The sequence below is a fragment of the Hyperoodon ampullatus genome (genome assembly GCF_949752795.1).
Source record: "Hyperoodon ampullatus genome assembly, chromosome: 2".
NCBI classification, from domain to species: Eukaryota; Metazoa; Chordata; class Mammalia; order Artiodactyla; family Ziphiidae; genus Hyperoodon; species Hyperoodon ampullatus.
In genome coordinates, this window is record NC_136915.1 from 92,135,109 (window position 1) to 92,161,634 (window position 26,526).

Genomic DNA, 26,526 nt, shown 5'->3' on the forward strand with positions numbered 1-26,526 from the left:
AGGGCCAAAGATGATTCAAGTTGTTTGAAAATAATAAGTAGACCATCTTTGATTGGTTCTTTCAGGCTTCATTAATCATACTCAAATTCTGCACTTTTAATATTGAAGAGCATTAAGAGTGGTTGATTCTACATGGCCAATGGAAGCAGAAGGGACTAGAAAATAAGGAAGAGTGAAAGAGGATAAATGTACCCGTCTCATGATTATACTTCTAAGTAGTAATATGGGTATGAAACTGAAATTCAAAAAATTGAAATTCAATAAAACCCTTTAGATTTACATCACAGGTGATTAAAAACACCCTAAAATCACAGTGAAGCATCATCTACAAGAGGACCTGTGAATATAAAGTTGCTCCCTAACCTTCTCTCCTGCTTGACCAGCAGGACCGGGGTCTCCGGTGGGACCTGATCGACCTTTGGGGCCTTCAGGGCCATCTTCTCCTCTTGGACCTACTTGACCAACTTCCCCCTGAAACACAGAGTAACAACGTTCTTGTAATTTAAAATATCTTGGAGATTGAATGGCAGAAATTATAGTCTATCAAAAAGTTATATTATTCAACTCTTGGTTTGTTTACTCACATATTACATATGACAAAGAGGCTTGAAAGTATTTGATTTCATCAATCTTTCCATTAATAAATAAACTACTCAATGCAGTCTGAAAGTTGAAAAACTACAGAAGCCCTATGGTGCCATGTATCACATTAAATTAATTTTAATACATTATGTTGCAGAAAGAGAGAGGGAGAGAAAAAATAAATAAGAATCAAAATTAGACACCATAGGTTGGCTGAACTGTAGGTTGCTACACCAAAATATGCCACTTTGGCATAAGGATTATTTTGAACTGAAGGCAATTGAAAAGAAGCAGATACAAAAAATGTTCTCTACCCACCCCATACTTGCGTAAAAGCAGGACACAAATTTGCAAAGGTGTCTTTCCTCCCCTCTCTACTAGAAAGGACAAAAATTAATCACTAGTGATAACTAAACCCTTACCAGTCCAGAGTCAGAAGCAGGTACCAGTGGAAACTACCTATGCAACAAACTTTACAACTAGCATTTATATACCATTAGTTTCCCATATTCCCATAGCCTTCCCACAATTTACAGTACTAGAAGCTCGAAGTCCTTTTCCTGCTCAAAATTTATTGTTCCTTTGCTAAAATGCTATACAAGCCCCAGTTGTAACCACTCTTTTTAGTTACTCATCACGAGTGTTCCCATATGTAATCATGATACATATGTTAGCAAACTTCTGTTTACTTTTCTCTTGTTCATCTGTCTTGTGTCAGTCTAACTTTACAGGGCACCAGCCTGAGAACCTATCAGGGTAATAAGGAATATAAATGTTCCTCCCAGATGATACCAACTTTAGAAATCACCGTTTGGAACACAAGAAAAATGTCTCTGTTTTAAACTTGGCTTTCGCATTTCAGATATTAGGAACTGGAATGTGTAAGTTATTGTCCCTATCCCGGACACAGGCTTTCTATGCATTTTAGGAAAATCAGTATTCTATAGCATCATTTTTTGCTTAAATTTATTAGATACTATTATGCTAGTTATAAAATAAATCTTCCCAATAAAATTTAATTTACTTTAGGTGACACAATTTTGTTTTCAAGGTACTCATTAACAGAAAAACAGTGTACTATTTCTACATTTAAAAATTCAAGACAACTATATAGTGAACATTCATACAAGTTGCAGATACAGTTTCCATGCAGCATAGCTCACTATATGTGAACAAAATTTAAAACAAATCTATTGAATTAATTATATAAAACAATTTGATCATCATTTTAGAAAATATCTGTAAACAATAATACCATATATATAATATACATATATTATATATATATATATATAATATATATATAATATATATATATAATATATATATTATATATATATATATTATATATATTATATATATATATAATATATATATATATAAAACTATGGATGTTCTGGGACATATAGAGATTTAACATAACATCTAAAAAACAACTGATACTATATTATCTCTACAAAAATTAAACACCTAATCATCATATAAAAATGGAAATGAAAAATATCACGGGTAGTACATTTTTATTTATCCTGTGTTTGTAATATTTAATTATAAGAATAAACATACAAATGTATGTATTAGTGCAAATTTCTTTCTACTTACTCTGTCACCTTTAAGACCCATGTCCCCTTTGAATCCTGGAAAACCATCTTCACCCTAAAAAGTATAAGTAATAAAATAAGTGTTTAATCAATTATTTCTATGAATCTAAAATATGGCTATACAAATTATGAGAACTGGTAATTAGGAAAAATTGTTCTGAGAAATATGTACCTTAGTTTTGAAACCTCCTCTTCCCTATTTTAACCCTTTATCCCCAGTATCCTCCCATTTTCCCATAATTAATGCTTCTAAGTTACCAGAAAAGTTTTCACAAATGTGTCCATTGAATCTTCTCTATCTTATGGGGGGGGGGGGGATAACCATTTTCTTATAACAACATGTATCCTATGTTATTTGAACAAAGAAAAAGTAAAAATTTAATTAATTATATTAACTTTGGATTATAAGAACTCTGGACAACCAAATAAAATGTCTTTAATTTACTGATATATAACTAAGAATTTTATATCATTCATTTTGTCTACTGTGCTTTAGATAAATGTCTTCTGACTCAACTTGTTCTCTAATTACAATCTCTCTTCAGGTGAAGAATAAGCAAATTAATATTATCCTTAACGTGTAAATAGTATAGATTGCTTATCGTTACATCATATGAACAAACAAATGATGCTGAAAACTGAGCATCGTTTAGCAAAGAGAGGAGAAATTTTGACTATGAGAATATTTCCTGTCATTTTTACTATATGCAGACTTTTAAGATAAGTTTCATCAATAACCTTCCGTCTCTTAATTTCAAGAAAAAAATTTAAATTCCTAAGGAATAATCATTCATGTATTCAATAGCATTAATTGAGCAATAACTCTATTCAGAGTATTGTGGAGTAGTTTGAAGTTTTTGTTTTACCAATGATTTGTATTAATTTTGGTACAGATGGAATAGAATGGGTGTTTAGAGAAGAAAGACATGAGGATAATGATAATGATGATGATGTGTTGTGCTGGTACTTGTTCTGGTGAGGCAAGAAGTGACTTTGGAGATTTGAGGGGTACCTCAATTAGTAGTTTGAGAATAAGTATTCATGTATTCAATAGCATTAATTGACTTGCAGAGTTTGAGAAAAAGTCATGTCAGGCCAAGTCTGAGAACAGAGCTGAGAAGATTAGTTCCTACACATCCACATCCTGCTGCCAACTGACTTCTACAAAACATAAAACTGATCACATCAGTTTTTGCTTTAAAATACTTCAGTGGTTCCAAAGTGCTAATGATGAATATAAGCTGCCAACCCCCCTCTCCTTCCTACCATGATCTAAGCTTTGTTCACCTCTATAGTCTTATCTTTGGTCTTAAATCCCCTCTCTACTTCCATCCAACACACTGGGACTGATTTTAGAAAAACTGAATTACCTGTATTTCCATTTGTAATTCTTGCATTGGTTGACTACTTACACATACACACACATCTGCAAATCCTTTACCTTCTCTGTCTACCTGGTGATACTTTCCTCTTCTTTTAGGATTTAGTTCATGATTCTGCTATGAAGTTTTCCATGACCTCAATCTTTCCCCCTTAAAATTAACCTCTTTGTCCTGTGTGCCCCACTGAACATTTAGTATTATAAGATAACATCCTGCACTTAATAGATCATAGGTCTCTTTCTTTCTACTAAATAGTCAAAACCAAGAATCATGCCTAATTAACCTCTGAATCTCCAGTGCCTAGTACATTTTGACCCTCAAAAATCATGATATTTAATAAACTTTTATTAAATGTACATTTGGAATCATCCTTGCCTCAGTGTTAGTTTGGTAAGTATGCTAAGGTCCAGAAAATATCAGGTTATGATGGATATATGAGACTTAGATTTGGAAAAGGAATCCAATCTGATATCCTATCTAAACATAAGAATTCTGACAGGTCTAAAAGTTTTGACACAAGCATAACGTTTTCAACTTTCTGGCCACAAAGTAGCCTTGTGGAATTAGGATTCTCTCTGCACTGAATGCAATTGTGCAATAGCAGAGGCTTAAAAGCTGAAAATGACCACTTAACTTCCTATTGACTGGTGTCTTCAATACTTTCTCCCTTGAGAGAAAGGTAATTACACAGTTGCCAAGTTTAGTTTAAAAAAATACTGCACTCTATGTCTAAAATCAGTAACAGTTTTTAGGATATTTTGTCCGGGAGAGATTTGTTTTTTAAGAGAGCATATAGTGGACTAGATGATATTTATGTCAAAATTTTGTTTTCAATACATTTGTAATTAAAAAATAAATTAGATGACTCAAGTTATTAAGAATATCCTTACAATAAGTGACTTTTTTAAACAAATAACACTTTCAAGCTACTAAGCTTTCCAGTCCTTAAATTATCAAGTCTGAATTAACATTTTTAAAAAGTAGACAGATTTTTAGAAAACATGTAAAAAAGGAATTCACCTGTGCCACTTGGTTAACTGGATTATGTTGCTTAGGTTCTAAGGAACAAATTTAGTCTAAACAATGGAGAATTTTATTCTAGTTAGGGTACTAACTTGGTATTTCACCTTTGGTTAATTAATTAATATTGTTATTCATAAAAGAAAATAATTTCAACTTCCTTCTTCATCTCTTATGAGATAAAGGGTCAATTATAATATATACTCAGAAAAACAAAATAACCAATAATCTCAAATTGTTTTCCTACATATAAGCAATATACATTTATTTTTTTTCCTGAGTAGGTTTTTCCTCACATATATCTCATCATCTATAATTTTATTTTCCTTTGTCATTTGCTACTACCCCTCTTTCCACAAAGTTCACAACTTTCCCACCCCAATTAAATGCCTTTCCTTTAAACACTGCGTTCCCCAAAAATCTTTCGTGGGCACTAATTCCAGAGAAACAATTTGAATTGATATTTAAATGTATTACCAATAAAAACTGAGATTCCAAATTCCAAACTGAGACAATATATTTTTTTGCTTAAGCAACTTGCAAGTAATTGCAAGTTCAACACTGTCCAAACTACCACTGTGCTAGCTCAGTATGACACTATAACCTGAAGTTCATCTGTGATGACCAAGATGAATTGGGATTCAAATCAAAGTAGCTGAGTTAATTTAAAATGCATGACATTTTTTCACACAGTAGAATTGTCAATATAGTTGCATACTTTGACAATGCCTCAGTATGTAACCTATTTATTCTTTTCAGAAAAATAAAATATAATGTATATAATAAGTCCATCCCTTCTTGTTATCTATTCCTTACTAATATCAAATCTATTCAAGGTGTTTTTGATAATATTATGACTGTGGGAATAAACAGTTATCCTTGAAATCAAAATGTGTATTGCATACATTTCTCACCAAATCTACCAACATTTTATACTTTGTTTTATAAAATGAAATATAGTAAGAATTAATGCAATACTGATTCTGAGTAACGTTATTCCATTTCAACACAGTCAGCAAAGGATTTGGGGGCTCCACATTTAATGTTAAACATTTACATGTAAAAAATCTCAATTCTGTTTTCTTTATCAAATTAAACTATAAGCACTCTTTAAAAGAGTTCACATTCTTTCAGCCACCTTTACTTGGCTTTAATCTTAATTTCCTTCTTATTAAAGCTTTTGCTGTGCATGCAGTATCACATATGAAGACTTTCTCTTTCCCCAGTTGATTCATGTTACTTCTAACTTTCATATTTTGCACTTCATTTCAATTTATAAAATTTGGGGATTTTAGTAGAGAAAAAACTGGAATAAACATTCCTCTGTTATGCGTATAACTGGATCCAATCCAAGCATAACAAACCAATCATAAGGCCAACCTTATAATTTAGAAAAGTTAAACACATGTAAGAAAAAAAGAGATGCAAGATTGATTGTATTTATGACATACTTTTTTTTTTTTTAATAATTTAGTCCTCACCTGAGGATATAAGACTTCTAAAGTTTCCAGGATATAGACTACAAAATTAGACTTGCATTGTTTTGTACATAAGTAATCACTCAATATATTTGAGAAATGGAATATCTGTTCAATAAATTTAAATTTTTTATACAATAAGTATATAGCAATTAAAATCACCTAAATAAATTATGTTTTACCTTTTCACCTTTAGAGCCCTTGAGACCTCTGACACCATCTGCTCCCTATGGAATAAATTAGAAGGATTAAATAACTATAATATTTTACATTGAAATTAACTAATGTAGGAAAAAATAATATTTACCTTTACTCCTCGGGGACCAGGGTAGCCAATGGGACCCTGTGGACCAGGAGGACCCTGAAAAAGACCCATTGCAATTTAAATACATAATGAACTGAAAGTGCCCCTCACTCACAACATACTATAATTTTACCAAATAATCTATAAGAACATGGTATTTTTCCTACTTCTGGTAAAGATTTCTTTGGTACTTTATCATTTGTGTCTAAAGTCAGATATCATGAACAAATCATGTGATGAGCCTTACCTACTCCAAACATATATTCATGCAAAAAGTAAGATAAATATTATGAATGTGTGAAATAATATAAATAATTATATAATTAATAACTGCTTTTCTAAGTCTGAAAAAATCTGATGTCCTCAATGTCTAAAATAAACAATTATAGATTAGCCAAAAAGATAATTTCTAACCAAAAACTAGCATTAAATTTATTGCATTCCAAATCAAAACTACAATGAGGTATCACCTCACACCAGTCAGAATGGTTATCATCAAAAAATCTACAAACGATAAATGCTGGAGAGGGTGTGGAGAAAAGGGAACCCTCTTGCACTGTTGGTGGGAATGTAAATTGATACAACCACTATGGAGAACAGTATGGAGGTTCCTTAAAAAACTAAAAACAGAACTAACATACGACCCAGCAATCCCACTACTGGGCATACACTCTGAGAAAACCATAATTCAAAAAGAGTCATGCACCACAATGTTCATTGCAGCTCTATTTACAATAGCCAGGACATGGAAGCAACCAAAGTGTCCATCGACAGATGAATGGATAAAGAAGATGTGGCACATATATGCAATGTAATATTACACAGCCACAAAAAGAAATGAAATTGAGTTATTGGTAGTGAGGTGGATGGACCTAGAGTCTGTCATACAGAGTGAAGTAAGTCAGAAAGAGAAAAATAAATACTGTATGGTAACACATATATATGGATCTAAAAAAAAAATGGTTCTGAAGAACCCAGGGGTAGGACAGGAATAAAGATGCAGACATAGAGAATGGGCTTGAGGACATGGGGAGGGGGAAGGGTAAGCTGGGACAAAGTGAGAGAGTGACATGGACATATATACACTACCAAATGTAAAATAGATAACTAGTGGGAAGCAGCTGCATAGCACAGGGAGTTCAGCTCGGTGTTTTGTGACCACCTAGTTGGCTGGGATAGGGAGGTTGGGAGGGAGGGGGATACAAGAGGAAAGAGATATGGAGATATATGTATATGTATAACTGATTCACTTTGTTATAAAGCAGAAACTAACACACCATTGTAAAGCAATTATACTCCAATAAAGGATGTTAAAAATTTTATTGCATTCACATCATCAAGAATATGATCAAAATTATATATTTTCCATGGCTGGCTTCATTTCACTAGTCTACCTAAAGGAAATAAAGTATAATATACAATAGTATATAATATATAATAGTAATGTTGACTATTTTAATAAGAGTCCAAAATTAGCAACTCTAAATAAAAATGATCTTACCCTGCTACTGTAATCCAAAATAGTATTAACATTGAAAGCTTTTACTTTGATATTTTATTTAGATATTTTGATAATCGTTGCTCTTACGATTTAGTCTCCTCTTATGTAAAGGTTATCAGAAAGTAGTAAGTATAGATAAAATTCAAGTGACAAACAGTTTAATGATATTCAGTAGTTCTTGGCCAATTTCATTATTATTACTATGGTCATTTATTCCACATATACTACATAGGCAGAATGTGGATTTATTTCTTATCATGAGAATATTTTTGAAAAAACAGAGAATGCTAGTCTAATTGATCAAATTGCCAATGCAAAATTAAAAGTTATCTAAGACACATCTTTTTTATACCCTAAATAAAAAGTAACTATAGAAACATGATTTGTATCTAAATGTTAGCAAAAATTCTTTTGAAAGTAAAGACATATTACAGGTAGAGAATAACTATTTTTTGGCACTTAGTTTCCAATATTCATATCCCTAAATGATCATCGAAGAATATGATGTATATATATACATACACACACACACACACACACACACACACACACACACATATATATTGTAGAAATGATCAAATGATCAAAGTAAGGCATTTTCTCTAGAGGATAAGGTGACAATATTTAAATGGATATTTTGTAACATACCAGAGAACCCTTTTCTCCAGACTGGCCTTCTTTTCCAGGATGACCCTACATTTAACAAAAATATAGACTGGTGAGATGCAATATTAATGGTAATTTATACTATGAAATTTTTCCCTTTTTTCCCATCTGTTGAGGTTCTACTCTTTATGTTTCAAAATATATTGCACATTTTGCATCAGTGTATATGGCTTTAAATAACACTGGAAACTGTGGCATTTGGAAAGAAAAATAGTAAGTTTATATTGCATAGGTATAAGTTTCATCAGCTACATAATACACTTGAGCGAGAGCTTGGGAAAAGCACATAACACATATTATTCATCAACAATTCAACCCCAGTCTCATTTAGAGTCTTACATAAAGGTGTTTCAAACTAACTTCTATTTTGAATATTGATCAAATAATCATACACACATCTTTAAAAAGCAAGTAAAATATGTGGATGGGATATTTTAAAATATAGCAACATCATAAATACTAATGGTGTTTGTAATCAAGTTATTGAGAGTCACTAAATATTGCATAAAATCATACAGCTCCACAACAACTATACTCAATGAAAACAAGTAGTTGCAGAATGAAAATTTTTGTACCCTAGCTCTGAGTAAATAGTTTGAAGAGAAAAAAATAACAACTGTGGAGATTACATAATTACATTATTTATTACTATGTGATAAGATATAATAAACATTGCTATATTTCTAGAAAGGCAGAGGAATTTTCATGTAAGATGTCTGAGGAAACTTACAAAAGGTGAGGAATTTCACCTGGACTCTCAAGAAACATGTTCTTTGAAAAGGAAGAGAGAATGGAAAAGTGTTTTCTATGAAAAGAAAAGGACATAACAAAAGGTATAGCAATAGAAAATGTAAAGCATGCTAAGAGAAAAGTGAGTGGTAGGAAAATATGAGATTCTGGCCTAGAGTGGTCCAAAGCCCACTGGGAGCTCCTTAAAGAGTTTGCAGTATGGAAGTGGCATGATGAAATAACGTTTTAGAGAGATCAATGTTTAATTATTGGCTTGGCTGCTTTTATTACTGAATTCTTACAATCACTTCTAAAGCACACGTAAAATCTATTTTTGCAAATAACATATAGAAATTTTAATGACCAGGTAATTATTACTTACAGGAGGCCCATCAGCACCAGGAAGTCCTCCGAGCCCTGGTTTTCCTTGTGGTCCCTAATCAAATAGAGAAAAAGAATATTTTCGTTTAAAAATTGAAAATAATGAAAAGTCTGACTTTGTACATAGTAATATACAGCCAATAAAATTCTTAACTTGAGTCACTGGCTTTCATCTATAAGCAAAAATCATCTGAATACTTTTTAACATATTATGTAGAAGAAATGGTATATAAAGATAGATGAAAACCAAATTTAACATCTGTCAAAGACATGCTAGTTTTCATCCTGCTTAATAGTCCTAAATGTGTCTTTTTTAATTAACAAGTTAGTTTTTGCATACCACAATAAACTAGAACTTATAGAATAAAAAGGAAAACAATATAGGTCAATATACAATCAATATACATTGATTTATATCATTGAGAAAGCAAATATTGGCTATTTCCATCAATGATGTTAATAAGTGCCAATTCACAGGGAACTATATTCAATACCTTGTGATAAACAATAATGGAAAAGAATATGAAAAAGAATGAACAAAATCACTTTGCTGTACAGTAGAAATTAATACAACATTGTAAATCAACTGTACTTCAGTAACTATTTATTCAACAGATTAGTCTGTGTTTAATCACAGGGGACTTCAAATCTCATTTAATTTGATCATTGTTAAGGTTGGAACATGCTAAGAATGACTATCACAAGAAGTAGACCCTTCATCGGGAGAAAAATTGGCTTTCTGCTTAGAATAATTAACTTTATCAAGTCTTCAGAGCCTAAACCATTATTGCTTACTGGTCAAGTCATTAGCCAGAATTTAGAAACAATTAAAAGGGCAAGGATATATCAGCAAGCCTAGATGCTGGATGTAGGAGGATTTTTCCAGTCTTAGAAAGTATTTAGAAAAAGCATTGTATTCATATACATGGATAGTACAAAATTTAACTTGAAAGTCTCACTTAAATCACTTAACAAGAAAGTCTCACTTAAATCACTATGGAACAACACACACAAATAAAGATAACCTTTAATTTGAACAATCTGGACTGTATAACTGGATTTAATTGCATCTCATTTACAGGATTTAAAAGATTCAATTCCCTTCACCACTCTGCAAAGTCATATACAGTTAAGTAATCTAACATTATGAAACAACTGTTATAAAACTTGTTTTTTTTATGGCAATATTTTGCCTTTCACTCAAATCATTTTTTTGCTCTCAAGAAATAGTCTTATTTCTTCAAAACAAAATGTAGATTACAAAGGCAAAACTATTCCAGTAATTATTATTATCAGCAGATATATTTCTAAGACAATGATCTTGTGTACAATACTACATGGATTTTATATTGCTGCTATATATTTAAGGGTAGATGAGAAATACTAAAACTCTTGTACTATAGGATGATTTTTTTAATCAAGTTAAAATCAATCCATCTTTTTTAAAATGGAAGCTCCATGACAGTAAAATATTTTGTCAGGTTTCTTAACTGCTTGGTGTCTCCCTACAGGAATGGGAACAAAGTTAAATGAATGAATGCCATATTTTAGATTTTAATAAAATAGTTAAAATTTATTGTGTCTCTATGCACTATGTTAAGCAATATATTATATATATTATATATATTTATGTGTATAGTATCCATTTTAAGTCTCAAGCAATTCCATGAAATATCAGCATCAAAGAGCTTGAGTAATTAACTAATGTTAATACATCACAGAGTAGCAATATAAATGAATCCAGATCTGTAGCCATATCATCAAAGTCCTTGGCTTTAACTAATATATATTTCGTGTCTTGCTTTCTCTTCTTTAGCTCATATAGTTATACAATACCATTTGTTTTCTGTAAAGCCATTAACATATGTGATGTAAATTCTGAAGCCATAAATTAAATCACCAGACTTAACAGTATATTTAAGTTATCAACGTGTCAGAAAAGCAATACAGTTGTCATCCATTTTAGTTAATTAGCTTGAACTTTATAAAATCTTTTATCACAAATATAATAACAGCATAGGCTATGATAACTTAGGACAAAAATATAAAAGTTATTGGGAATTAAAATATATATGACATTATTTAAATTATATTTAATTGTGAGATTATAGCATGATCCAACTGAAAACGTTATTCACCAAGTTTTGAAAGACAAGGCTCTTGAGCCAGAATAAACAGAACACAGTATATCATAAAGAAAATAAAAGTAATATAGATCTAAAATAAACTACAAATAAAATGCATTTTCTTCATGTTCTTGAGTTTCTTTCTCCTTTTGATGGAAAGAGGCTGTCTTTGGACTCAAGAGCTGGATATATTCAAAGCAGAGAAAGAAGCGGCCTGTGCTTAAAGACAGCTCTCTTCCTACCACAAGAAGTGCAGTGAATCAGATTCTATATTTTACCTGTGGCTCAACAAAGGGAATTCAGATATAACAGCTTTCCTTAAAAGCAAATTCTTCCTAGGAATCCAGTTCTGAGATGATAAAATTATTGTAGAAAATTCAATAGGCACATGCCTCAAGTGCAATTTATGGTTATGATGAGCTAACCTGAAATATGTTAAGAATGGTCCAGATTAAGATCTCTGATCTAAAGCAAAGATTTTAAATCACCTTTGGTACCTAACATCTTAAATAAATAAACCATTTTCCACTAGCACTCTAATACTGTAAACATATGGAAAATATGCACAGAGAAAAAGTACTTTAAAGATCATTTAAGTTTGATATGCTAATTCTTAACATTAATAATAAGTAACTTGGTAAGAATGTTACCAATGGACTTGAATATATATTTTACCAAAGAACATATAGAAAAGGTCAATAAGCACATCAAAATGTGCTCAGCATCACTAGTGATTAGGGAAATGCCAATTAAAACAATAAGATACTATTTCACACCAACAAAAATGACCATAATCAAAAAGAGGAGCAATATTAGTATTGTTGAGAATCTAGATAAACTAGAATCCTCATAAATTGCTGATAGGAAGGAAATATGGCACAACCACTTTGACAAACAATTGGAAACTTCTTAAAATGTTAAATATAAATTTACCATATAACCCAGCAGTTCCACTTCTAAGTATCTACCAAAAATAAATGAAAACATGTCTACACAAATACCTTTTTACAAATATTCATAGCAGCACTATTCATAATAGCTGAAAAGTGTACATAACTCATATGTCCCTCAACTGCTGAATAAGTAAACAAAATGTGGTATATTCATTCAATGGAATACTATTTGGCAACAAAAAGGAGCAAAGTGATGATACATGCTGCAATATGGATAAACCTCAAAAACATGATGCCAAATGAAGCCAGACACAAATGTCACATATTATATTCATTCATATGATTAAATTAAAATATTAATTTCATTCCTATATCTTGTTCACATGAGATGTTCAGATAAGGTAAATCTATAAAGATAGAAAGTAGATCAGTGGTTGTCTAGATTTGTGGGTGAAAGGGGGAGTGCAAATTGACACAAGGTTTCTTTCTGGGATGGTATAAGTATTCTAAAAATGTGATTGTGGCACAACTCTATAAATTTACTAAAAATCATTGACTTGTACACTTAAAATGAGTAAATTTTTAGGGTATGAAATTAACCCCAGTAAAGTTGTTAATTTTAAAAAAATACATATTCATAGAAGTCAACAAAAATAAGAAAAAATTGTATTAGAAAGAATTAGGTAACACTGTACTGTAACTATAGGGGACAGGAAGTATTACTTAGGGAATCTGTCAGAGGAGATAGGGACAAAAGACATCTCTTTAATTAAAAACGTATTCTTGTTTTGATCCAGACATTGAGTTATTAACAAGAACATCATTTGCCATTTATACACAAGAAACGGTGGCAATAATAACGTCACAATTTTCCCTTAATTAGACCTTGCTAAAAGCCTTTTGTCACAAGCAAACCTAATTACATTTTTTCAATAACGAGAAATAAAAGGAGAACCAAAATAAAGAGAAAACACTCACTCATATCAGTACGTTTCTGAAATTAATATAGCTGAGAATGTCACATTTGGAATTTATCCAAATGGAAACTCTGTGAAATTTTATCATTTACAGTTCAGAGACATATGAATGACTGCTGCTCACCCTGTGCTTTCATAATTTAACTCCAGAATAATTCTTTATATGCTGGGACATTTAAATATCTTATCAAAAACAGAAGGCAGGCCTTATACCTCCCTAAAGTTGACAACACAAGCTTGTTTACCAGACATTACTAGAACAAAAGAATAACTTACTTTTTCACCAGGAGGACCAATTGGGCCTTGTGGACCAGGAAGACCCTATTTTAAAAGAATTCATTTCATATGTCAAGAATCATATCACAAGAATACACTTTTAAAATAGTAAATGATTAGCCCTCTATTTTACAAGAAATGATTTATGAGAATCTATATATATATCCCCCCACATTCCTCAGAAAGTTTTGCAACACTATGAGGGGTTTTACATAAGCTATTCTTCTGGCGATGGATATGTAATGTGATCCTATTCAGAACCCTCCTGCAGATGTCCTGGCATTCCATGAACACCAAATGACTCATTTTTCTCTTGGAAGAGGCCTCTGCAAATTTGCTCAAATTTTTAAAAAGAAAAAAAAAAAAGAATGATCTTCCTACATTCACAACAAAAACTCTTAGCCCTACATAGAAAATTCTGAGGCTGTCAATTTTCTTGTATAAAGATACCATTTTATCCCATTATCTCAAAAAAGCTGTGACAGTTTAGACTTACTTGAGGTCCTGGATTCCCTTGCTGACCTGGAGGTCCAGGCTCCCCTTGGGGACCCTACCATAGGAAAATATAAAGAGTCTTTAATAAAACTATTTCACATAATAGGTTTTTTCTTCTCAGTTGAAAAATAGTCCCCAAATCATGTTTCCCTATAGAGAATCCGGAAAATCTTGCAAAATATTAATGCTAGCAGAAGCACTTGGCAGCACATTGTAAGAAATCTTAATTTTAGATTTAGCAACAAAAGTGATTTGTTAGTACTTAGATTACAGAAACGAGTTACCTTATGGATATTTTCTACATACCATGTTCCCTTTCGGTCCTGGGGGGCCATCCACACCTGCGATACCCTTCAATGACAAAAAAATATGCATGAGTGTTAACAAGTTCAGATGCTACAATGGAAAATTTAGAAGACTAACTTAATAGCATGACACCCAGTAGCCTAGATTGACTAAAAAATCATTTTAGAACTTAATGGAAATGAGGGAAAAAAAAAAGGTCTATGCTCTCCTCTCCATGCCCATGGAGACAACCTAACAGCATTTTCCACTGCGTGTTCGGAATTTGACATGAAACAATAAAATAAGTAAACTAAAAGGAAGAGAAAAGAAAGAAGCCAGTGGAGTGGGGTATGCTCAGTTAAACTGATAGGCAGCATCATTAGGTCTTAGAATATAACAGAGCAGTAAACCCTTGGTTGTCTACTGAAAGCTTTCACAGCCTCCTGGCTTTAAAAAGTCTGGTAACAAGCTTTCCCTAGGAAATCTTAAATGTTTTCAACAATACATACGGGCTGTCCTGTAGGTCCTGGAGTTCCCCTTGGTCCTAGCAAACCTCGTGGACCCTAGGAGGTAAAGAAAAGCACATTCTCATAAGAAATGTCTTCAAAACATGTTTCTTCCTTTAAATAAATATTAATGTAATGTTTAGATTAAAATATTTGTTCATCTCCTTTTAATGGTGCTTAAAATGCCATTTTTATATGACACAAATATCTAGTGTTTATATTGATCCAAAAGCCAAGATGGATAAGAAAGTCTTTAATACAGAAGCTGTATCTTTGATTTTATAAATTTACATATGAATCACTTGGGAAATTTTAAAAATAGGAAATATTTTAATGCTTTAAGTAAGTCACTTTTGTGTCATTTTCCAATTTGAATAGCAACACTGAATCTTATTAAATCTTATTATTCAATAAGATAGACTACACAAATAGAAGAGTCCTGATTCTCATTTATTTTACATTTAAGTAAATTCCATCTTGAAAGACTATTCTACTGAGAGAGACACAAACAGCTGGATAACTATATTAGCAAGATTATAGAAACCATTTGCTTGATTTTTAAAATTATTATGACTTAATTTCTTCTCTTCTTCTTCCCCCTCGTCCATTTGTTCCTCCTCCTTTTCCTTCTTTAGAAAAGTGAATACAATGACTTACTGTCTTATTCACTTGAGATATTGTGCCTTTTAGCTGACAGGCTCTATAATGTGGAAAACTAGGACTAAAACTAGGAGGCCTGCTTCTAGTCTGGTTCTTTGATTAACTAGCTTTGGGTAAACCTTTCCAATTCAGTTTCCTCATTTGTAAAAATCAGTGGAAAAAAGGATATATCTAGTAAATTTTATAGTTCTATCTGATATATACTAAGCACCTCATTTATGTGTTTCTTCTGATAGTAAGATTAATTTATCCTAAACACATAACTAGATTCTAGAGCTACTGATGATATAAAAACTGTAACAAAACAAAAAAACAGCAACAAAAACTAGGTAAGGTCTTTGCCTGACAAGATGTTATATCCCACAATTTTTTCTCTTGATTTTCTAAGACTTTTTCTTTAACAAAAGAAGAGCTTTGAGTATCATTTTTAAATGTTTTTTCACATAACAATTACCTGCTTAGCTTAGGCAAGACGGCAATAGTCAGCTGAGTTTAATATTGACTTTATATATGTAACACCAATCACCATTCCTTCAAAATGGGGTATTATTTAAAGAGAAAAAAAAGAAAGTTGCTTACAGCTTCACCTGGAAGACCCCTTGGTCCTATTTCTCCATCTTCTCCCTGTCATGGACAAAATGAATGGGAGAGTGATGCAATCAGACAATGTAAAATTTCAGCATGATTTTGTTCTATGTTTTAATTTTAAATATTTCTTAAAAGAAATGAAGTTTAATATACCCGCATTCCATCTTCACCAGGAGGACCAGGAGGACCTTGGGGACCTCGTTCACCCTATTAAATAAATCCAAGTATAAGTAGAGCACGAAATAAACTAGAATGTTTGTCTATCCTACAGCTATCCTACCAAATATAACGGAACATTTGCAGAAAAACTTATGCTCTATTTTCCCTCCTCAAAACACTTCAAAGATAAATCATAATTTTACATTAACTGGCATTATATATTAGTATGCTAGGAAAAATGTTCCCTCAATTTTGAAAACAAAAAGGTTTAAATGAAATTCCCAAATAATTTTCAGACATTTAATTATTACAAACTAATAGAAAAGTATTTTGCTGAAGACTGTCTTAAACATGGATACACTTTGCTGATTTTTATTTAATTTACATTTTTTCTGCTTCTAAAATAATTCTTATTAAATCAGCACAGTTCTAGAGGACTAAAGAAGTTTTTGGATTTTTAAAAAAACAAAATTATATATTTTTCTCAACATGTGATAGGCACACACTAAATATCTTGCTAGACATTCGAGGTGCTCTCTTTTCTTTATCTTTCTATTTTTTTGTATTCTCCAATTTCCTAATGGTTGTCCCATCGTCCTTCTTAACTTTTGGAGAAGAAAAATGTGAAGATCCAAAGCTGATCTTTTTTTGAAAGACCACATATTTGCTTAATTTCCCACTAAAAATATTGACTGGATTGTCGTTCAACATTGTATTTTGTTTAGCCTTAGTGAATTATAAGCTCTTGCACTGGATTGCAAATTAATATTATCACAAAGAAGTAGCCTGTGGTGTCTCAATCTACTGGAGCCATCTAATTAGTATAATAAAATACAGTGCCCAGTATATTGTCATATTAATGACAAGCTGCCTATAGATGTCCTCTTTTGAGTATATTTCCACAGACAAAATGTAAGAAAGAAATTGAGGCAATTATCAAAAAATTAGAGGCACAATTAAATCTCCACACTTGTTCTATAAATGTATTTTCCATAAAGATTCCACATCAACTTATGTTTGTGTAAAATGAGTATTTTAATGTCTAAAAGAAATTAAAGAACTTATATGAGTATCGCACATATAATTCTACTTATCTTTCTTCAAGTATCTAGTAGATGTACTAATTTACATGAGTTCACAAATACTTAAATTAATTTTCTTCTTATATCTTAGTGTATCAATATTTCATAGTATTCCTGTATTATCCCAATATAAAAAGTATAAAATGTACAGAATGGTATATCTTACCCTGTGACCCTTGTCACCTGGCAGACCTGGAAGTCCATCAAATCCTCGATCCCCCTGTAAAATCACCATCATCATCATCATCATCACTGTCATCACTGTCATCATCATCATCACATTTCCAGCCTATTTCTGTACTGTAATTTGAGTGTGAAATATTCTTTCATATCAAGAAACTCTATTTTAAAATATAAATATATATATTTTAAAATATAAAAATTTCAGGGATGAACTTAGATACGAGATCTGAAAATACAAATGTATGAGACGAGCTCCCGACCTTGGTCCCAGGTTCTCCTGGCATTCCTCTTCCTCCATCAGCACCCGGACGACCCTGATAATACCAAGAACATGACTAAGCAAAAGGGATTCCAAATAGCACAGAATAAAAGAAAACAAAATAACTGATGATTTCAGATGCCCTCAAAATGTACAATGAAAACTAACCATACCCTTTTTCCAGGTTTTCCTATTGGACCAGGAGGACCTTGGACACCACGAGGGCCCTATACAAAACATCATAATTAATTAATTTTATAGAATTCCTGATCAATAAACTTAATCTTAATGGCTTTAGAAATTTACATCTTCTTAGCTTTACCTTAATCATTTTAACGCAAGAAAATTGTTTCTTATGTAAAAGTCTAGATAAAGCAAAAAGACGAGACAATCGATTTTTCTAAATGGCTTCTTGCCAAAAAAGTCATGCTATTTTATTAAGTTTATATAGACATGCGATTACATTTAAACAAAAGGCATATAAAGTGATATTTTAAGCTTGAAAAAATCCTCAATTACTAAATATATTCTCAAAGCCTTGCAGTTTTACATTTCACTTGACTGAAAACACTTCTATTTTATTCCTCTTCTCTTTGCCTTCAACTTTCTCTTCATTTTTTGGAGATCCTATTCTAGATAATTCTTCTTTTATTGCATGTATCACATCGAATTATAATTGTCTTTTTTTCAAAGTTGAATCTCCCATTAAGCTGTTAACCACTGTGATTTTTGACTAAACCTTTTTCTCCGTTATACTCCTATAATTTAGCACAGTGCCTGGTACATATTTCTTTCAATCATCTACAAAATCCTGGAGGATCACTGGCAAACCTTAATTCAAATTATTGACTGGCACCATGCCATGTCAGATTAAAGTTTAAAGATTCTCAATATCTTTCTTGAAGCAGTACAATACAAGGTTATAGCAATATACAATGTCTTATTTGTGAATTAATATATGTGTTTTTTTAAATAAAATTACGCAGCTATTAATAGATCCAACATAGATCCAGTAAGAATAGTATATAGGCCTTTGTATTTAATTAACTATACCCTTTTTAAGTTTAAACAATATGCATATAATGAGTGAGGTAGAAAATGCAACACTTATTTGAAATTACAAATAATTCTTATGATTGCTGTGAAATGTTGATTATAGAAATATGAAATTAAGGTTGCCTAATAATTAGAGTTTAAAAGAATATAGCTTTTAAAAAAATATTGCAGCAAGAAAACTCTATCCTATACTCCAGCTGGAAGGCAAGGAGCAGTAATAACAGGACAAATCTTGTTAGTTTTCAATGAAAATGATGCTTCATTTGATATTGCATCTCATTGGAGTTAAGGAAAACTGCAAAGACCATGAAAACTACTGCAGCATGTTTTCGGATTCATCCATTTTGTAAAGAGGTGAGTCTGACACAAAAGTTCATAAACTTTGCAAAAGACATATCAATATTTTTATGCAATTCTTAGTTAAGGTACAAATGTTTTCCATTTCTTTATGGTAACATTTAACAAGCATGAAAAAGAAGGTTGCCACATTCTGTGTCACCCAAATATCTTTCTAAATTTTGGGGGGATTTTTTCTCATTTCAAAATAAACTGTGGTGCATCCAAACAGGGGAATATTATTCAGCAACAAAAAGGAATAAACTATTGATGCACTCATCAACTGCAACAAATACCAAAGGCATTATGCTGAGTGAAAGAAGCCAATCTCAAAGGTTATATAATGTATGATTTCCTTTATGTAGTATTCTTGGAAACATGAAACTGTAGTGGTGAAGACTAGATCAGTGTTTGTCAGGTATTAGGGGCACGAGGAAGTTGTGACTGTAAAGTGGCACCAAGAAATTGCTTTGGGTTACAGAACTGTTCTCTATCTAACGACTGTGCTGGTGGTGATGAAGAATACATATAGGTGTTCACATTCAAGTTTACATTATAATATTGTTAAAATAAAACTAATTTTAAAAAAAGAAAAAAAAATTAGTTGGATGGCCACTTGAGAGCTCCTGTAGCCCAATCTGAGTTCATATGTATTGAGTATATCAGAAAGTATTTTCATTAAAAATGAATTTTAAAAATACATCACTTTTGCTTTTTCAGATTTCTAGAATAAGTATAATTCATAATGTTCTTATAGTGAATGTCTCTATCTACTTATTATCATTCAAGGAAAAATAATACTTTTAACTTGGCACCATGTTAATATAATGTAAGATCTTTTTAAGAATTTCAGGTTAGATGTTCTCAATTTCTCTTAATTTCCTCAGTTCTACAAAGGGCTTAAAATTAGCTTCTTTTAGGTATATTAAATATTCTTTCTGAGAGAATTTACTAGATTTTTTCTCCATGGGAAAAATGTTAGGCTTGTGGCAGGGCCACTGTAAATACAATTGTAATAGTGCTTCTCTGTTCTGTACAATCTCAAGCCAATTTAACGTTCTGAAGACCTATTACTATCAAGACTTTCCCATTCTAGCTTATTATCTTCTTTTAATATTGTTTAAATTAATAAAGTTATTGGCAGTCAACTGACAATTAGAGATGTTTCAATTGAAGAAGGTGATGTGAGCTTAAAGGTAATGTAAGTAATTTCTTTACTCATAAAACAGATGGCAGACACTTCAATTACCCTAATAGATAAAATAAACTCAAAAATAAAATAAGTGAAATAGGTTAATTTTTACCTGAGGACCTGGATCACCCCTCTCACCTTTGGCCCCAGAGGAACCAGGCCCCCCCTGTACAGAAAAGGTGAAGACATAATCATTTAATTTTGTAATTCCCTAACCAGTTTTGTCCTACCATTTTCACTTGAAATAAACATTATTCAAAATACATTTCTTCAAATAGTATGATTTTATTAGTTAATACAACAAAATTTTCAAGTCCTCTGATTGAAATACATCTCTTCTCAGATTTCGACTGTATTCCAGTGTGTGAACTATATTTAAAAGTCTATATTTTACTGATAACTGCACAGAAGCAAATTTCATGAAATCACATTGAAATGTTCTTTAATGTGTGTGCCATCAGAGCACTTATGATGATACACAGGTGTTATTTATCATTACACTGTAGTGGAGTACTAGAGGAAACGCATTTTTACAGAATCGGGTACACATTGAATTCATTTATGAAACTTGGCAAATATTAATGCTGTTATACTCAGAAACTTCTCAGACACTGAATTCTATAGCAATAAAATGTCAAGAACAGATGCTATTGTTGTTATTATAATTGTCCTGAAATAATGTCAAAGCATTTTTTCCTAGATTGGTCTACTTTTCCTTAGGAGAATAAGTCCTTATGACAAACTCCTCTTCCAAATATTTACATAATTCACAAAATGCAACAAAAGCCTGGCATAGTAACTGGAAAAAAGTATAAAACCACTTTATAAAAGTGTTGTGAGTTTAAAAAAAAAATACTAGGCCATTCATCTTCCTAAAAAGCTTTAGAACACTAAAATTGAACATAGAGGTAATAGTTACTTCATTCTGAAGAAGTATACTTTGTGTGTTTAAGAAATTTCTGATTTATTTCAATCAGTAGAGATTCAATTAAATACTGCATTGAATCAAAGTCCAAAAAGGTTAAAACTATGCTAAGCCTGAAAATGCTAGGTATCTAGAGCCTCCTGGTGGCTCCAAAGTAAAGTAACTATTAATATGACTGCCAAAAAATATGGCAAGTCAAATAACATGAATATTCCAATCCTGAAAATTACAAGAATGATGACTTCCAAGTGTCTAATTAAGAATTCTTGCAACTAAATTTCTTCAAGAGAGAAACTGGGGTTCTACATTAAATCAGATTATTAAGCATAGAATTGAATGCAATTAAAGGAGAGTCTATTTTTAATTACTTTACTGTTTTATATCTTCTGTATATAAGCATAACCTACTCAACAGATTATAATTACTTTGCCCAAACACTTATTCTAAAAATCGCCATGTAATAATTGACAGTAATAGAATAGGTTAAAGAACATTTTCTATGTTTCCTGCATATTAGTCTATAAAATCAATTGGAAACAAATAATTGAAAAAAGGAATTTTTCACTCAAAGAATGAACATATTTATGTATTAAAATATTGTTTCTTTTTAAAATCTTAATATATAAAATACATTTAGACTCTAGAATTAAGATTTTTGAAAGTTTGTTATAATTTGATGTTTTGGAGCAAAGAATAATAGAAGAGAAAATGGTGAAAACAAACAATGTGATATTTTTCTCTCAATACCAACCTTTAATATTTTAGGAAGCTAAAACTTTCTATAACAAAGACTTAAGTAGTAAAATCAATTAATCTTGGATATTACATTGAGAATGGTAATGTAATAACATGGTTGTCAATGTTTTCTCTTTGCCAACATGCTGTGAATGTCTGACCCTTAAGGACTGGTGAAAACAGGAACAGCTTAATGTAACAAGCTTTCATTGGTTCTGCTCATCACTGTCCTTACCCTCTACAGATCCACTAGACTTGTGTTTGTCAGGATGATAAGCAGGAAAATTCCTTTGGATAATAGGATTTTACAAATGCTAGGCTGATATTTTTAATTTAAGCAAAAGGCAGTGTTTCCCAAACATGCTTGACCATAAGAATCAGCCTGCTGCACTCGTTGAAAATATAGTTTGCCAGTTCCGACCCTGAATATGCATCATTAGAGCCTCAAGTTCAAGGCCCCAGGAACTTTCACTTTTGATAAAATATATGGGTAATTCTTCTGCCCAAAAATTTGTAAAACACTAGCATACTGCTGATTTTCCTCAGTCACGTAAATGTGTTATTATTAACAAACAATTAAATATTAACTCTATTTCTTCCTTTATTAAATGACATGGAATCTTTCATCTTCCCTATTATATTTTGAAAGGCAGAAGAGTAAAACTACATGATAAATACATAATAATGCATTTAAAATGTGTATAATTTAAATTATGTGGAACATATTGCCAGAACACATGTTCCACATGAGCTCATATGATTGAGTGTAAAGCCCTCCAAGATATATGAAATGTTATAAAATTTCAAGACTGAAGAGAACCATAAATTTATGGAAAAGTAGATAACAAACTCTTGAATAAACTACATGAAGAAAACTATTTTTCCTCCTAATAAGATCAGTAAAACAGATTAAATAATTAGAAAACTATTTACTTGATTCAAATTTGAATAAAATCATTTTTCTGTGTCTACTAAGTAAACCAAAGATAAACTTTTAATGTTCAGAGTAATAATTTCTATAAATACCATTATTTCAATAAAACATTGGGAGCATATAAGATCATATTGAAGGTATACTACAGCTTTTTATATCAAAAAAATACTTAAAATAGAAATTATTCCATTAATTTAAAATGAGAACTCAGGTTGGAATTCTACAATGTTCTTTTCCCTTAAGAAAAAAGTATGATTTAAAAAGAATCTTTGTTTGTGTGTGTGTGAATTGCTACACTGCTTAGCATTTGGTAAGTTTCAAAATATTTTTTAAAATATATAGAATATTAGCTTGTCAGTAACCTTGTAAGGAAAATAAAACACTTATTTTCCAAGACTCTCTAAAAGACAAAATAATTTCTCTAATATCTGAAGCAGTTCATGGAATACTAGAGGCAACTTAAAGTTTAAGCCAAGTCTCCTGCTTTCTCCTAAGATTATGGAAAATTTTTCATTGGCCTCAAATATTTTTTTCTTTTTTTAATAAATTCTGTTTAACATAAAATTAAATCTCAAGAACCTACTGTACACTTGAACTTCAACAACTCAAACTATTATGCAAATAAATTATAGTTTGAAAAGTTAATAATTGGATATGTGATTCAATTATATTTTTCACTGTATTTATTTGATTTGAGAATTTTCCATTGTAACTTTTTCATTAAAATTTACTGAGGACTGAATTCAGAGAGATTTCTTAAATGGAAACCAAATCCAAGTATAAGTCGGTATATTTACCCTACTTTCACCAGCCAGAGATATGAAAACTGCCTGGCCAAAGTTGCACAAGGAACTACTAATACAGGAATTTAAACATATATTATCTTTTTGGGTAACCTACCACAGCACCCGGTCTTCCAGTTAGACCCATTGGGCCAGGTGGACCTCTCAGAGCAATCTAGAAAATAAAATATAGCAAATTCAGGAATGCCTCCCTGTATGAGCATATTAAACCACAATATTCATTTGCACAATTTACCCTTAAGTAGCAGCTCATCAACAGAGGTATAATAGCTACATAGTAGAAAGAGTGCCTGATTACTGAAGAATCACAAGTTTTTAGAATGACAAATTGACGTAATAAGTATCAGACATTTTTTAAGCTGTTGTGACTTATATATAATCTTGTACCATATATATTATGATTTATACAATGATAAAAGTTAAAATAGATTTTAACATCTAATAAGAAATTTAATATCTGATGATTTTTCTACTCAAAAGTGCATTCAGAATATTGCATAGGCTTCTCTTAAATATGTAGGTGCAATTCTCATTGACAATACTTTTAGATGTGAACAATTTGAAGTGCTTTAAGTGAAAGTTTTCTAGCAGTATTTTAGGAAAAACTATGACAATTCAAGCCAGATAGTAAAAAGCAAAATTGATCAGAAAGTGCTTAGATAATACAGTTATTTTAACAAATCTCAAATTTAATGCTTTATAGAAAAATACATTTATTTTGTAGAATCATAGGCATGATAGAATGATTACATGCACTATTGACACTGAATATTAGAAATGTGAAATTAGAACTTGGAAAGCTGGAACAAGTAGAGTAAAAGGATAAATATTTGACAGATGTTAAATTAGTATGGTGTGCTATTTTTTAATATTAGTGATTCCAAAAGATGAATATTTAGATTACCAAAACAGATATAAAAAATAATATTGTAATAGAAATAATGTAAAATCATATTAGAAAAGTGCATGAGATGAAAACAGTAATATCTCCAAAATTTCACTACTGACTCACCATGAGATTTTTGACAATACACTTCTTAATCCTTGAGATTAAATATCTGAAAAATTGGAATTATAATGCTTGCTACCTATTTCCAAGTAGGTTAAAAGGACTAATAAAATTAGGAATTCAATGGCCTAATAAACTATTTAAGCTCAAATAATTACCTAAAATCTGTTCAAAGTAATAAAATTTATAAGTTGTAGCATCATTAGTAAATCAATTTAAGTATTTTTAGATTTGTATTATGCCAAGTTCTAATAAACAAATATTTAAATTTTTCATTGTCTTTATAAATGATGTAACCAAACAATGGCATCTTTTCAGATTAATAGACTTACACTCTCAGATAATTTATGCACTCATAAATTTATGGTGATAGATAGTTATCACCAACATGATTTATATCACTTAGGAAGCAGGTATCCATATCCATGCCAACTATAAGCCCTTTATTTCCTTTTTCCTTGAAAAGAAAAAAAGACTATACTATGAATAAAAGTATTATATGACTTTCAACACTTTCCTGATCAATTCTTTTGATTTTCTTATCTATAGTTTAACTGAACTGGAGCTAACTTAAAAAACAAACAATTTTATATTATATAAGTATACAAATAGTGGTAAGCTTTTAGCTGACAAACAAATATGAACTGAATGTATTTGGTTTAAAATATAGATTACAGTGATTCGAGCTTATAATATATATTTGAAGGTTTCTTTCCTCCACAAGAATGCCTAAGAAATTTAATTTTCTGGATTATTTGGGATATCTTGAATAATCTATAAGATTGGGTGGAAAAATTATTTTAAACTTTATCCTCTTACTTTATTCATTGATCATTGATATATGCCTTAGCAGGGAAAACTGGATGTGAAAGATAAAGGGTGATACATATAAATCCATCAGTACTCTTTGGAAAAAAATTAGAAAATTTGTGTATTATGGTCTGCATGTTTTTGCCAGAATTATGTACGGCAATACTGCAAGGGTCAGTCATTTAAATTAAATATTAAATTAAAGAAAATATTCCTATTGGAAAAATAGATATTATCTTAGTATCTTCTCCATCTAACTTCAACATACTATTCAGAAGTATTTTGCTCATAATAGTAGCACCCTCCAGATACACACACACACACACACACACACACACTTTCTCTCTCTTGCATAATTTGGTACACAATCAGTTTATGGAACTACATGTTGATCCTTTCTTACCCGAGCCTGCTGAAGAATGGCCTGGGCCTGAGCTTCCTGAGGAGAGATGATTGGTCCTTTGGCACCATCGCCACCATAACGAAACTAAGAAAAGATAACATACAGAAGCTCAAAATAAGAATTTCTCAAATAGGTGCCTTAATACTAGATTAAAAACTACTTACTTAGAATGGTGGGATTTTACAAAAGT

The 26,526-nt window shown here is 31.1% G+C and overlaps 1 protein-coding gene across 4 annotated transcripts in view; it reads right to left on the reverse strand.

The window, feature by feature from the left end:
• The window catches only part of COL11A1 (collagen type XI alpha 1 chain), a gene marked incomplete at both ends in the record, with an annotated part of 206,353 nt that overhangs the window by 98,659 nt on the left and 81,168 nt on the right, over nucleotides 1-26,526 (reverse strand). For all 4 annotated transcript variants that reach the window (XM_079696519.1, XM_079696517.1, XM_079696520.1 and 1 more), the window contains 18 exons: nucleotides 364-471; nucleotides 2,185-2,238; nucleotides 6,246-6,290; nucleotides 6,371-6,424; nucleotides 8,517-8,561; nucleotides 9,646-9,699; nucleotides 13,917-13,961; nucleotides 14,413-14,466; nucleotides 14,718-14,762; nucleotides 15,206-15,259; nucleotides 16,442-16,486; nucleotides 16,604-16,657; nucleotides 17,858-17,911; nucleotides 18,135-18,188; nucleotides 18,307-18,360; nucleotides 20,830-20,883; nucleotides 24,212-24,268; nucleotides 26,337-26,420. In XM_079696519.1, coding sequence (XP_079552645.1) covers nucleotides 364-471; nucleotides 2,185-2,238; nucleotides 6,246-6,290; nucleotides 6,371-6,424; nucleotides 8,517-8,561; nucleotides 9,646-9,699; nucleotides 13,917-13,961; nucleotides 14,413-14,466; nucleotides 14,718-14,762; nucleotides 15,206-15,259; nucleotides 16,442-16,486; nucleotides 16,604-16,657; nucleotides 17,858-17,911; nucleotides 18,135-18,188; nucleotides 18,307-18,360; nucleotides 20,830-20,883; nucleotides 24,212-24,268; nucleotides 26,337-26,420 — 1,014 coding nt within the window. The remainder of the gene's footprint in view (nucleotides 1-363; nucleotides 472-2,184; nucleotides 2,239-6,245; nucleotides 6,291-6,370; nucleotides 6,425-8,516; nucleotides 8,562-9,645; nucleotides 9,700-13,916; nucleotides 13,962-14,412; nucleotides 14,467-14,717; nucleotides 14,763-15,205; nucleotides 15,260-16,441; nucleotides 16,487-16,603; nucleotides 16,658-17,857; nucleotides 17,912-18,134; nucleotides 18,189-18,306; nucleotides 18,361-20,829; nucleotides 20,884-24,211; nucleotides 24,269-26,336; nucleotides 26,421-26,526) is intronic.